The following is a 15,068-nucleotide window of genomic DNA, read 5'->3' as shown; positions in this document are numbered from 1 at the left end:
AGGCGGAAAATGGGTCAACCTCAAACAAATTGCAAAAGAAATGGTTTTAAGTATTCAATGCTTGAAAACCGGAGTTAAAAAGTGTACCATTTCAAGGCAAATGTTGCCAGTGCCGTCAAGTAGATTACTTGTTGCATTTGTAAAATCATGCCATATCTTTGGATCATAAGCGAAGACAATGCACAAATGATGTATAAAATAACTTACCTGATTGGATAGTTGACTTGAAACAGCAAACACACATGTTTATGAACTTCTTTTGACGTCTCGATTTAGCTTGTTTGCCGTCAATCAAACAGAGTTGTCTCCCTTTTTCCCATGGCGTCCCAAACGGGTCAAATTCGGGTTTGGTAAATGGATTAAATTATTTTAACTATTTTTATTGTTTCCCCTCTTTAGATTTTATTAGACTTTTAATATGTCATTTAGACAATGCCAATGAACATATTTATCGCAAAATAAATTCTTTTGCAATTTGTTTGAGGTTAAATCGTAGATTGACTGGACTACTAGGTAGGACAAGATACATGATGTATGTAATCAAGTACAGACGTACAGTGAAAGGATTTGGTGTGTAAGGTTGTGTTCATTAACTTACGTTAAGCTATTTAACAGGTTGTTAGTGTTAAACGGTACGTTAAAATAACGGCATTATGAACAACCAGGCCCAGGTCAACAAGGAAAGAAACAAAGAAAATGTCTCATACCTCAAAACTTCTAAATTCTAATTAAAAATATATTGTGACCTTAACCATGGTTATTGTGTGTTGATCCATGTCTCGTTTTTACCCAATGTCGTGATTAAGTACCATTGTTAAAATATGTATTAAGGTTTTTAGATACAGTGAACTCTTTCTTTAAACATGTTGAATGGATGTCTATTTTCTCAAGAGGTTTTGAAGAAAATCCTCATCGGGTGATACAGATCTGTCAGAATCTCAAGGATCAGAATCTATGGGAAAGGTGTTTTTATGTACAGGTGAGCCAGAGAGAAATGAATATATTTCTTCATTTAATTTCAAGGGAGATAAACTGATTATTTATTTCCTGTCAGGAGTTGAGGTCCCATGTGTCTTTTATGTTTGAAATCATTGACCTCATGAGGTCATAATGGTTGCTAAATCTGTGTCAAATGTGATATGTTGAGCTAATGAATCTCAACTTGGCTCTTAGCTCTTGGCTCTTGGCTCATGCTCACCATGTGGGATTACAGCAATATTCCAGCAACATCACAACGGGGGACTCCAGGAATGGGCTTCACATATTGTACCCATGTGGGGAATCGAACCCTGGTCTTCAGCGTGATGAGCCCATGCTTTAACCACTAGCCTACCCCACCGTCCCCTGGGGATTCTGAGGCCCAGTACTCTTTGTGGTTACAATTTGTGAGGTTCCTCATGGAAACAACTTTTCTAAATGTTTTTATTTCATTTTATTTTCACATATATTTTATAGGAGGTTCGTTGAATCCATTAACCTAATAAGAAACAATTTGTGGCTTAAGAAGTTGCTCTGATTTTTGTGGGACAGTAGGTCAGCGGATGTTAATTAGTTTGTAGGGTGATACTAAATTTCCTGCTATCATGATATCTATGTTATATTTGGCTGTCTGTGTTTCAGGGTCGACCAGCCACAGAGGAGGAGTTGATGCTTGTGCACAGGTAATCAATAGGCAGAAACATTATGCTGCAGATATTAATGTACATGTTTGATTTTTCATAAATGTATTTCATCACATTTTGTCACCATTGTGTGAGTATTACGTGTTGAGGAGGTGTTGCTTTAGGAAACTGTCCAGGTCTAACTGTGATGTAGTTAGTTTCACCTCGTAGTGATTCAGACCACCTCCTTGGTGTAGTGGTTAGAGCATCCGCCCAGAAAGCATCATACCAAAAGACATTATGATATGGGTACAACAAGGACTGGTCGTCTCAGAGTCAGTGTAATGTGTCTGAGTGGGGCATTCATGCTTAACTGCGGTATGGTATCTCAGTGAGCTAGCACTATAAAACCAGCTTAAGTCTGGGCTAGTACAAGCAGCCGCACATACACAAACATGCACGTTGTCATATGAGCGAAATATTCTTAAGTGCAACGTTAATCCCAATTTTACCTCACCTCATAGTGATTCATGTCACTCTATCCCAATTGCATATATAGATGCTCATGCTGTTGATCACTGCATTGTCTGGTCCAGACTCGAATATTTACAGACTGCCGCCATATAGCTGGAATATTGCTGAGTGATATGTTAAACAGCAAACAAGCAAACAAACATAGTTATTCCTGGTTAGATGTGGTTCAGAATACCACAGATGAGGGAAACTGTGTCATACCTAGAATTAGAAGTGTTTGAAGAGGGGTTGTTTAATATATGGGGTGGAGATCACACATTTTATCCGACTGGCAGTGTCAATCTGTGTCTGATGACCTCTGATGTTGGTTGTTTCTACACAACCTGCTGTATATTGTTGCGTGTAAGGGCGAGTCTTTCGTACCTAGAATTAGAGGGGTTTGAAGGGGGGTTGCTTTACACACAGGGTAGAAGATCACACATTTCTTTCTGACTGGATATGTCAACCGGTGTCATTTGGCTTCTGATGTTTGTTGTGTCTACACAGCCAATCATCGTATAAGATAATATTGTGACACAAACATGTTTCTATTACAAGTTTAGGAACCATGTATGCTCTGATGATGTGCTTTGTTCAGGATCGCGTTATAGATGAGGTATATAAATTAGTGTTGATTTTGAAGGTTTGTACAAAGGCATCATCTTACGACATTGGTTCACTTTATTCGTGGTGATATAAGGTACACTGGTTGTAAGAGGCAACTGAATGTGTCGTCATACCCCTGACATGGATCAGTGCTTATGATATAAGTCACTGGATTGTCTGGTCCAGTCTGAGTTACCTACAGACTGCTGTCATATAGCAGGAACCATTTTGGCCTAAGCCATAAGGCAACATATCAAACTGTTGAGTTCCTAAATCTGTTGCTTGACTGCACATCGTGTTTAAAAACAAGCTGAAAGGTTTTCTGTGTTTGAACATTGCCTTGTTGGTTCTTGTTGTCAGGGAGGACATGGTGAAGAAGGTGAAGAAATGTCAAAACATGCAAGAAGACACGCTGGCCAAATTCCAGACTCTCTTCAAATCTATATATCTCTCTCAGGTTGGTCAGTTCCTGACTTGCTTCAAGTCTATACTGTATTAATCTCAAAGACACTCTTCAAGTCTAAATATCTGCTTGGCTCATTCCTGACTATCATGAAGTCAGTCTCTTTCTCCAAGCGAGGTCCGTCACGATATGGCTGAGATATTGCCAATGTGACGTTAAATATTAACTCACTCTCCCAAGCAATGTCCAGTCTAGATTACCAAGATTAATTATCTCTCAAAGTTAGGACCATCTCAGCCTCTCGTAAAGTCAGACGATTGTCTATGCAAGGCCCATTCCAGACTCTTCAAGAAAGTACATGTCTTGCATAGAACAATGTGAATGAGAATCATTTTCTAATTATGTGACACAAATGTGAAAACAAATAAAACAAAGGGATTTTTCTCCAAATAATAAATAAAGGATAAAGTTCCAAGGGATAGCGTCTGCTCCTCTGTAACTCCAGTAAAGCTCCCGTGCATCATGTACCCCCTGCTGTGTTGTAGGGAACCTATGAAGCTGCCAGCTACGCTGTAGGGAGTCTACTTAATGTAGTCGACACAGTCGTCAACAGGAAGGTGAGGTATTAATGTTATCACTGGATGATGAGGATTTGGAAAATATTTATATGAAATGATTCCAAATCAAAATATCATGAAAGGAGGTAAATTGTGAATAACAATTACAATAAGAAGGCCAGGTGGATATGACTTGATATGATACGATATATTCCAGTATATACAAAGAAAACTATAACATGAATTTCACATCTACACGTTTCAACTTTATCTTCAGGGATTGATTATAGTTACAGATTAAACTATATAATAACATCAGAATGGAACGTTCACAAACCCTGTGATGTGGAATTGCCATGACGTCACATTAGCAGTTTCAATGACGATGGCACATACAATGTTCCATACATGTTTACCTGGGTGCCGTTGTACAAAGCGATCTTAGCGATAAGGTGACCTTTACTCCCATACCTTAACACAGACTTACGACTGGCGTAGCGCTAAGGTGACCTTTACTCCCATACCTTAACACAGACTTACGACTGGCGTAGCGCTAAGGTGACCTTTACTCCCATACCTTAACACAGACTTACGACTGGCGTAGCGCTAAGGTGACCTTTACTCCCATACCTTAACACAGACTTCACGACTGGCGTGGCGCTAAGGTGACCTTTACTCCCATACCTTAACACAGACTTACGACTGGCGTAGCGCTAAGGTGACCTTTACTCCCATACCTTAACACAGACTTACGACTGGCGTAGCGCTAAGGTGACCTTTACTCCCATACCTTAACACAGACTAACGACTGGCGTAGCGATAAGGTTGCTTTGTACAACGGCACCCTCTTCAATGATGGACTCAACTTTTTAATGAAGTAGTTTTCCTTAGCTTTTCGCTGCATTGTATCAACTGTATTTTAAAAACAGGAAATATTCCAGTTGAATTTCAATTCCTGTTCCTCAATTATCGATGTGAGCACTTTCATGGTTCCTATATTTGTTGTTTATGAATAGCCATTTATGGACAGAATGCTTCAATATCATAAGGACTTATTTGTTGTTTCAGGCTGAAAGTGGTGTTGCTGTAATAAGGTGAGCAAATTAAGAATCCTTCATGTCAATCCTTCATGTCAAATGGAAAACAAGGATTATTTATATTAGACATTTATATCATATTTATACACTTATATAAAAAATATCAGTGTTTTAATTAGAAACAGATGATTATTGAATGTTGGCATACAATAATTGATATATCATAATTATATATATTATATCAACTTGGATGTGTCACAATTTATTCGAATACAGCAGTATTTTAATTATGAGAAAATGGTTATTGACTGTTGGACGTATCACCAACTGACTGTTTCCTGTCTGGGTGTCTACAGGCCACCAGGTCACCATGCCGAGACTGACTCCATGATGGGATTCTGTATATTCAACAACGTCGCCATAGCAACCAAGTATGCACAGAAACACTATGGTGTTGGCAGGTTAGTAATGTTTGGTCAGTGTCCTGACTTTTCCAGGGGCGGTGGCGTCACGCCGAAGACCCGGGTTTGAATCCCCACATGGGTACAATGTGTGAAGCCTATTTCTGGTGTCCCCCACCGTGATGTTGCTTGAATATTGCTAAAAGCGGCGTAAAACCATACTCAGTCAGTGAGTCCAGGGTCGGTGGGGTAGCCGCGTGGCTAAAGCGTTCACTCGTCACACCGAAGACACTGTTTTCATTCCCGACATGGTGTGAAGCCCATTTCAGGTGCCCCGTGCAGTGATATTGCTTTGATAGTGCTAAAAGAGGTGTAAAACCATACTCACTCACTCCTGACTTTTACAGAAGGGTCCCAAGCCATGTGGATGTTTTGAAGTCATAACCTTCACTGCTCAGAATGGGGCTCCATGTTGGCTTTGACCGTTGAAATCAATCACCATTGGTTCTAAAATGGATTACGGGCATCAAATACTCAATAACTCCAAAATATGAAAACTCAAGTATATTGACATTGGAAATACAAGAGTTTAAAAGTAGTCTAAATAATCCAGTTTTGTTCCATTCAATATGAATGAATTGAAGAGTTAAATGGACACAATAGTCCTGTCATGACACTTGGCAAGATATGTATCAATAGTCCATAAGGCTTCTAGGCTTTGAATCCCATACATCACGGTCTTCTATCCAATCAGATTTCTGCAAACACTGCTGAATATATCTTACACTGAGTTACCTCCCCCTAGCACTTGTTCCTTTTAGCTGCCTCTACTGTTTCAGGTTTCTCGGCTTTAATGACATTCTTCATGCTTTTCTATCCAATCAGATTTTGTCTACTGTTTCAGAGTGCTGATCGTCGACTGGGATGTTCACCATGGTAATGGGACACAGTCCATGTTCTACACAGATCCTAGGTAATACACTCCACTAGACACATTGATCTTTATACAGAACATTCTCTTGCATGGGTTTGACTATACCTTGTATTTAAGACTGTAATGAAATATTTGTCGCAATACTGGTCTGTTATCAATAGTTGACCTTGAATATGATGCAAGTATACAGCACATAAAACAAATAAAAAATACAAGATGAAAAAACTGACCTTGTTTTAAATGCTACAACGAAACTGGGGAGGTCTGCCCCACCATCGGGAAGGAAGATACAGGTGATCTATCGCTGGTCTAATTTGTGGCCCCTTTGACTTCTTGTAATAATACTTAACTGTAATTGTTGTTTCAGCATATTTTTCTATACAAGTATTGGAGCACGTTATTGTGTATGTCAGCATATTACTATATGTTTAAGCACATTTTTATATACACTGTATTTATGTTTATTATTTGTACGGCCATTGTATATTTCAGTGTCCTGTACATATCCCTGCATCGGTTCGAGTCGGGCTGTTTCTACCCCTACAGCGGCTGTGGGGCCCTGAACAGAGTCGGGTATGAGGAAGGGACCGGGTACAACGTGAACATCCCATGGAGCGGGGTAAATATCACACCCTCATTAGTAGCATCTCTTCAGTGTTAGGAAGGGTCTGGGTACAACATGAACATCCCATGGAGCAGGGTAAAAATCACACCCTCTTTAGTAGCATCTCTTCAGTGTAAGGAAGGGACTGGGTACAACGTGAACATCCCATGGAGCGGGGTAAATATCACACCCTCATTAGTAGCATCTCTTCAGTGTAAGGAAGGTACTGGGTACAACGTGAACATCCCGTGGAGCGGGGTAAATATCCCACCCTCTTTAGTAGCATCTCTTCAGTGTAAGGAAGGGTCTGGGTACAACGTGAACATCCCGTGGAGCGGGGTAAATATCCCACCCTCTTTAGTAGCATCTCTTCAGTGTAAGGAAGGGTCTGGGTACAACGTGAACATCCCATGGAGCAGGGTAAATATCCCACCCTCTTTAGTAGCATCTCTTCAGTGTAAGGAAGGGTCTGGGTACAACGTGAACATCCCATGGAGCGGGGTAAATATCACACCCTCTTTAGTAGCATCTCTTCAGTGTAAGGAATTATGGTTCAAACTTGAGGCATTCATGAAACATATCGTTGTAGATCTTGCTGGAATATTGCAATAAGCAGCATAAAACTGAACTCACTCACTCACACACTCTACTTGTTTTTATTACCTGTTAGATTTTACAATCATATTAGCAAGTTTTCAATATATACTGACACTGTGCGTAACTGTGGGTTTATTTATCCACAATCGGATTAGGAACAGATCATCTTCTATAACCACACTGTTTTTGAGTGTGACATCCTTCATTTGAACTGTTGCTTGTATGAGTGAGTGAGTTTGTGCCAGTAACTACAAACACTACCAACTGAAGCTTGTTTCTTAACATGACATCCTTTGTTGACTGGTATACACATTGTTTAATTTGGGGTTTTTTAATGTATAGCTTTCATGGTTAAAATATAGCTGAAATACTGCTGATGTGATTTTAAAAATCAACTCACTCACTCACTAAATATGGCAACATTGTAACTGCCTCTTAGGCTGAAATTGCAGGGGCGGTGGGATAGCCTAGTGGTTAAAGCGTTCACTCGTCATGCTGAAAACTCGGGTTCGATTCCCCACATGGGTACTATGTGTGAAACCCATTTTCTGGTGTCCCCCACTGTGATATTGCTGGAATATTGCTGAAAGGGGTGTAAAGTTAAACTCTCTCACTTGCAGACCTTAGAAGTATTTTGAATTTCTTGAACTACATTCGTTACCATGACTACTGAATATTTGATTCTGAATACTTCTGTAAGTACACTGTTCTATATCATGTTGTGTTTGATTCAGGGGGTCATGGGAGATGGCGACTATATGGCAGCATTTCAACAGATCATCCTGCCTATAGCATATGAGGTACAGTGATTGAGGAATAGGGTACATCTACTCCATCTTGTGTATTGTAGTGCTGTACAGAGTTGCATCCCTTTGGTATCCCAGGATGCTGGTTTTGGGTTAGAAATCACAGGTTCACCCTTGATTTTTTTTTTAAGCTAAATACATGTCTGCATGTTCAATCAACTGTTGACTAAGATTCCCAACAAGTTACAACAGAAGTTTCATAATTGGGGGTGATCCTGCGTACAGACAGATGCAAGTCAGTTTATTGTGCAACATTACCTCTTCCATAGACCACCTCCGTGGTGTAGTGGTTAGAGCGTCCGCCCGGAGTGCGGAAGGTCGCGGGTTCGATCCCCGACCACATCATACCAAAAGACGTTAAAATAAGGTTCTTGTTGTCCCTGCCTGGCGCTCGGCATTAGTGGGTACAACAAGGACTGGTCGGCTCGGAGTCAGTATAATGTGTCTGAGTGGGGTATTCATGTTTCACTGCGGCATGGTATCTCAGTGGGCTAGCACTATAAAACCAGCTTCAGTCTGGGCTAGTACAAGCAGCCGCACATACACATACACACGCATGCACGTCGTCATATGAGCGAAATATTCTCAAGCACGACGTTAAACCCAATTCCACCACCACCTCTTCCATTATTTTTAGAATGACATTAGAAACAATAATAATGAGATAATTACCCTTGTGATTCGATTTCAAATAAAGAGTTATGAGAGGGCTTTGATTGCCAATGGCTCTATATCATAGTTAGACACTCAGTAATAATGACCGTGAAGGTCCGGGTTAGAATTGATCTTCAGTAACCCATGCCCGTCGTAAGAGGCAACTAACGGGATCGGGTGGTCAGGCTCAGTGACCTGGTTGACACGTGTCATCGGTTCCCAATTGCCTTGATCGATGCTGTCGATCACTGAATTGTCTGGTCCAGACTCGATTATTTACAGAAAGACCGCCGCCATATAGCTGGAATATTGCTGAGTGCAGCGTAAAACTAAACTCACTCACTCACTCAGTAATAATGTCCAATGGTTTCACTTAATGGTAACTATCCTTCACCTGTGTCACTTCTGCTAAATTTCCCTAAATTTAACTGACTTGTGATATATTTTTGTGTCCATCATGTGTGTGTGTGCATGCATACGTGTTCTCGTGCGTACCTATGTGGTGATAGAGGACAGGTGGAAGGGTGCTTGTATGACAGCTGATATGTAGGACCTGAATGAGTGGTCAGTGTTCTGAAAATATCCTTGCTCAGTAGCCCAATGTGTGATAACTCTGTTCCAGTTTGACCCGGAACTTGTGATGGTGTCAGCAGGATTTGATGCTGCTTGTGACGACCATATGGTAAGTCCTGCCAGAGACTAGGGCTGCAACGAATACACTATGTGGCGAAGATGATACGTATCATGAATATTGGGTAACGAATACGAATAATTATTCACAAATACAATATTGTAGTTAAGTGATTGATGTACAATATGGAACGCCCATGTTGACAGTTTTGATTTGTCACAGCAATAACCAGTGATCTCATGACACTAAAATTTGGCATGTAATAGTTATAATCGACAGTACCATGTGCAGTCTTGGCAAACTAACATGACTTGCACTACTGCAATGCTAGTACATGTCCCATTCTTGCACATCTCACTTTGGAAAGGACATATGGGTTCAAGTAAAACATGCTCCCTTAAAAAAATCGAAAATATTCGTTAATATTCGGTTCTGGTGACCACAAATAACAAATTGAATTCATGAAGGGCTACGGTTCGATTCACCGAATATGCGAGTGAATCGTTACAGCCTTACCAGAGACCATAGAATATATTATATGGTCTCTGATCCTACATGTTCAGCTTATCATCAGTATTTTTCCGACAGCAATTTTTTGAAGAGTCTGTCGTTTGTAGGCATTTTAAACTACTGACTACCCATGCAAGTAAGCTACAGTGCCTTTGTTATGTTTGTATGCTTCTTTATTCACTGAGCACACAAGTCAGATGTCAAAGCAGTTTCCTAACTCAAGTGTCTCTTTTCATGTGGTCATGCTATTGTTGCAGGGAGGATACAGAGTTAGTGCCCCTTGTTTTGGTCACATGGCCAGTATGCTGAAAGGCCTGGCAGGAGGAAAGGTTATCCTAGCACTTGAGGTACCGTAGTTTCTTATGAGAAGAGAAATATTTTGTCTGGAAAATTCTAGCATTAAGGATTTTCTTGTTGTTTTATTGATTAGAATGGTGACTTAGACTCATATTGTCTCTTAATCCAAATCCTTTTTATACATCTACTTTTATTTTGGCATTATGAAAATGTTTGTTTACTTTTGTAAAAAAATTACCCCTTATGATATTCACCATCACTAAAACTTTGTATTGAATTTCTCTGTTGATTTCTATTATTTGTTTCAATAGGGAGGTTACAACCTGGAAAGCACCTCAGAAGCATTTGCTACATGTGTAGCAGCTCTGCTTGGGGATCCCTGTACTCAGTTACCTCCCCTTACACCAAGTTCAAGGTTGGTTATGCCCAGATCAGTTCAGTTACACATTACTAGGGACGATAGGTGAGCCACGTGGTTTACTACGATGAGAACACTATAGTGTATATGGGGTGAGCACCGATGGACAGGTTGCTGCTGCTGATAGTGGGTTCAAACCCTGCCTGTCAGGTCCATACAGGTCCAGACTCGATTATTTACAGACCGCTGCCATATAGCTGGAATATTGCTGAGTGCGGCGTAAAACTAAACTCACTCACTCACTTACATGAAGCTGAGGAACTGTATCATGTCTGAAATACTGTTTCATAACCAGGGCCTAGATTTTCGAAGCTCTCTTAGGGCTAAGATAGTCGTAAGTGCCATACATTGACATTAACTTACGACTAACTTAGCGCCAAGAGAGCTTTGAAAATCTAGTCCCAGGTCACTTACTGATATGTGAACTTGTGTTTTTGTACTAATAAATTGTGATTTTTCGCGTAAGAATACTTAGCGGTACACCAAGGTGAAGGTCGTTCATGACGGCGGCATATGGTTGTGACTAGTCGCTAATACAGTGCAAACATAACTCATGCTTAAAATAAGATCTTTCTGTCAAAAAAGAACAACCAAATCGGGCAGGGTTTTCTTGGTAGTGTTTCTGTTTTCATTGCGGGTAATCACCTCATCAATATCAGTTTCTGATACCTGAAGGAATCGATTCGTCATTGTGATCGATAGATCGAAATCCTTGGTTGGTACCTTTCTTAGGCGATAGCCTGTCACTCATGCCTCATAATCCGTACCTTCAAGTTGAACAAAGTTCTCCATTTCATGTTTTCCAAAGTTAATTACTGCAGTAACGACTCCAGAACCTCTGTCATCAATTCTACAGAATCACCAATTTTGATAATGGGGGCAGCTATGTTTGTTTAAAAACTCGTCAACGCAATGTAAACTCGAGACGTCATCTGAAATGTTTGCGTTTAAGGATTCACATGGCATGTATGGAGTTTTGAGAAAGTAGTTCGTGGATTGACGTAATTTGCATAGTTATCAGATTATGACACCAAGTTTATCAGATTGCTTTATTGCACCGATAACACCTTCCATTAGATGATAAAAGAGGATATAAGTGGCTCAGTCATTTAAAGAGCCACATTATACTATTCTGAGTCCCTTTAGCATGCCAGGGACCAGTCATAATTTGCGTCTTGGTTTAACTGTTTCTGTATTTGTCAGCATCGTATAAATGTTTGTGGATTTCACCAAAGTGGTAGACATGTCTTAGATCACCTGGTTTCTACTCCCACAGCCAGTTTGACCCTTCATTATACAGATGCATTACCGTTCTCAAAACCTGCCAGTCCCGAAACATTCAAAGGAAATTGAAATTTACCAGCTGTTTTAAATGTAGTATTCTTGTCATTTTAATTTTGGCTCAATTTGACTTCAATCGCCAGCAGCTGAAGGGATGATATAAATCCAGCTAGGGTCCATGCAGGTAGCAAAAGTACTGTAAGTCCCCATGGTCCCTAATTTGGTGATCTACCTTCAGTTGTTGGCGATCTATAGCCAGTTTTTATATTGTATTGTCCAAATAGTGCTATTAGTTTTAACTTTCCACACTAGTTTTAGTTGTAATTGTGATATTCTAGTTGTTTTACTGTCCTTCGTAGACAGGTTTTTATATACATATATTCCATTTCAATGTCAAATATGTTCTCGTCACGATATGGCTGAGATATTGCCGATGTGACGTTAAATATTAACTCACTCACTCAAAACCTGCCACTGATTGATACCGAAGCAGTGTATATAGTAGACAGCTGGAAGACTATCACACACATTGGTCTGAGCTTTTCTGCCTCTTCTCTTTGCTGAAAACAAGACTTGACAGTGTTGTGTTCAGTCGTGAATATACAGTCACCAAATGTGTTCACAGTTTACAAATTTGTGACATATCGATGGTCAGGGATTAAATACTATACTGTGTTGTGTAGCACAGGGTGTCTTACTTGTCTAAAAGTGCTTGAATTTGTCAAAAGGGTCATGATATACTTGTCTGAGTGTGCTGGATGTACTTGTCCGATGTTTCAGAGGTGCGGAGTGTATATGCAAGGTGCTCGATGTCCACAAGCAATACTGGAGGAGTCTACAGTGCAGGAGTAAGTGTTCATTCAGATTTTAGGTCTTTTTCCACTTTTTTTATTCAGATGAGTAGGTACCTTCATACATTGCTACACAAACTTCATGCATCATACAGGATTGTACATGTTGAAGAGTCATGACATATCAGTGTTTGGAAGTGACAGTGAGAAACATGTACAGCATATTCATTCAGTTTTTAGGTCTTTTTCCACTTTTTTATTCACATGAGTAGGCACATTCATACATTGCTACACAAAGATCATGCATCATACTGGATTGTACATGTTGAAGAGTCATGACACATCAGTCCATGCTGTAAGTGATGGTAGCCATTTTCTCACAGATTCAAATGGTTGGCTTTTCATTCTGGCAACATATTTGATTGATTTCTAATACCAGGGCTCGATTTAAGAGATGTTGCACCAGGAGCAACACATACTTGCACCAGCCAAATTCCAATTTCACTGCTTTTTATTGCAATACGTAATGCAACACATGCTAAATTATTTAGATTTTTATTCAGAAGTTTACCCACTGAAAAATTGACTTGCACTTGGTGCAAGTAAGACTAATAACTAGGTTGCATTTTGTAATATTGGGTTGCACCAGTGCAAGTAACAAAGCACTAAATCGAGCTCCGAATACAGATCATATATGTATGTCATCCTTTTAGTAGCCTCACGTATCAAACTTTACTGGGGACCCATTCTAGTATTGAATCCCCATATTGTAGTGTTGGTTTGAAATCTCACAATTGATGATTGGTTCAATACCAACAACCAATCATCGAAAGAAATTGGTTAGCGTCATTTTTTAGATTTTCCTATTCAGGTTGTAGTTGCAGATAAGTATAAAGAATAAACATTTGGTTCTCTGTTGTTGTTTTTTAGAAACTGCACAAATTACATTTGCAAATTTCACATCCAGTGTAAAATGATTCAGTTCCAGTGTAACATAAACTTCCCAGATTCTTCAAGAAATATTCAGTCATGACTTTTCAGAAAGTGAGGTGAGTTTTCTTAGAAATAAACACGTTTTCAGGCCCTGACAACGTCCTAGATATGTTCCATCATCAAGTATTTCAAACTCTATTACAGCGGTTCCAAAATCGTTTGTGTTCGATTATGAGAAAATGTGATCGATTGCTTGGTCGTTTTGGCCACTGCTACCAATCATTGATTATTTCAATTAATCGGAACACCACAACCATATTGAATCCTGGTTTATTGTGTATCATCCTCGCTGATGGAGGTATTATTGCCCATGCTTACAACCCCTGGTTTTACAAACCCAGAATCCAGTTTTACCTCACCAATGCTAAGGCCTGCTTGTGATAATATATTAAATTAATGTTAGTGCTCACAGCCACTTCAACATGTTTAATATAACTGTTGGCAGTTTATTCTGTTGTCGGTGTACCAAGGTAAATGACCATGCTGTGGCACTATTTTTTACATACACTTTAAAAAAACATTTAAAGACCATCTAATTATTTCATATTTGTATAGTTTGTCAATCTGTCGTGGCATGACAGAATGACTCTAGTTTTATAAAAGAATTAGGTGGTCTTTAACTCTTTTTGCGGTAGGGTAGCTCAGTGGTTAAAGTATTTGCTCATCACACTGAAGGCACGGGTTCGATTCCCCACATGGGTACAATGTGTGAAGCCCATTTCTGGTGTCTCCCACTGTGATATTGCTGGAATATTGCTAAAAGTGGCATAAAACTAAACTCACTCACTCACTCACTTTTTGAGTCAGTTGGAATAATGCCAACTATGGCATAGCACAACATGCATTCACTTACATACTTGATGTGTTGTCTCTCTTCCAGCGCCCCTCCCATCAGTCAGCATGCTGGTCCAGCCTGACGAAACCCCAGAGAAGGAACCCACGTAACCTGCATGGGAGTCCTGGACTCTTGTACATCATCATCTGCATACTTGTACAGCCACATATGCTAGACAAAAGAAGTTAAGGACGGCCCATTGCTTCCATATTAGTATAGTTAATCTGTACTGCCATAATTCTTCTTATCACCCATATGGTGAAACATAACCAGTGTCAGATACGTGTGCACATGTGCACATATCACTTTTGCTGAGCAGCCATTGTTTCTGTGTTTCGTCGTCTGTGACGTCATTAAACAATTGAACGTGACGTCAATGAAGTGGACCGTCACACTTGCTTGCCATGTTTAACTGCACAAATGTACATGAATAAAATGGACAATAAAGAAATTATTACACTCGACCAAGCATGTCATGACTTATATGAAACTCGTGTAAGTTTAATTTCACACTCGTTTTGTATAAGTCGTATTACACACTTGCTCGTGTAATAATCTCTATATGTTACTATATATTACAGATTAACTATAGAACTGGG

General features: G+C 39.7%; 1 protein-coding gene across 1 annotated transcript in view; it reads left to right on the top strand.

Annotated features, from left to right (window-relative positions):
• Positions 1–14,788, top strand: part of LOC124290956 (histone deacetylase 6-like) — a 35,720-nt gene extending 20,932 nt beyond the window's left edge. Inside the window, exons 17-30 of the mRNA XM_046727801.1 lie at positions 892–979; positions 1,621–1,661; positions 3,081–3,177; positions 3,669–3,740; positions 4,749–4,774; positions 5,074–5,178; positions 6,023–6,091; positions 6,545–6,671; positions 7,988–8,053; positions 9,336–9,395; positions 10,112–10,201; positions 10,463–10,566; positions 12,631–12,698; positions 14,515–14,788. Of these exons, the coding sequence (XP_046583757.1) occupies positions 892–979; positions 1,621–1,661; positions 3,081–3,177; positions 3,669–3,740; positions 4,749–4,774; positions 5,074–5,178; positions 6,023–6,091; positions 6,545–6,671; positions 7,988–8,053; positions 9,336–9,395; positions 10,112–10,201; positions 10,463–10,566; positions 12,631–12,698; positions 14,515–14,579 (1,078 nt within the window). The 3' untranslated portion in view covers positions 14,580–14,788. The remainder of the gene's footprint in view (positions 1–891; positions 980–1,620; positions 1,662–3,080; positions 3,178–3,668; positions 3,741–4,748; positions 4,775–5,073; positions 5,179–6,022; positions 6,092–6,544; positions 6,672–7,987; positions 8,054–9,335; positions 9,396–10,111; positions 10,202–10,462; positions 10,567–12,630; positions 12,699–14,514) is intronic.
• The last annotated feature ends 280 nt before the right edge of the window (positions 14,789–15,068 follow it).

Source organism: Haliotis rubra, unplaced genomic scaffold (assembly GCF_003918875.1).
Source record: "Haliotis rubra isolate DU_JTF1 unplaced genomic scaffold, ASM391887v1 Scf479, whole genome shotgun sequence".
Lineage (NCBI taxonomy): Eukaryota > Metazoa > Mollusca > Gastropoda > Lepetellida > Haliotidae > Haliotis > Haliotis rubra.
Note: the sequence above shows the minus strand (reverse complement) of the source record. Positions and strands in the feature narration are given on the sequence as shown.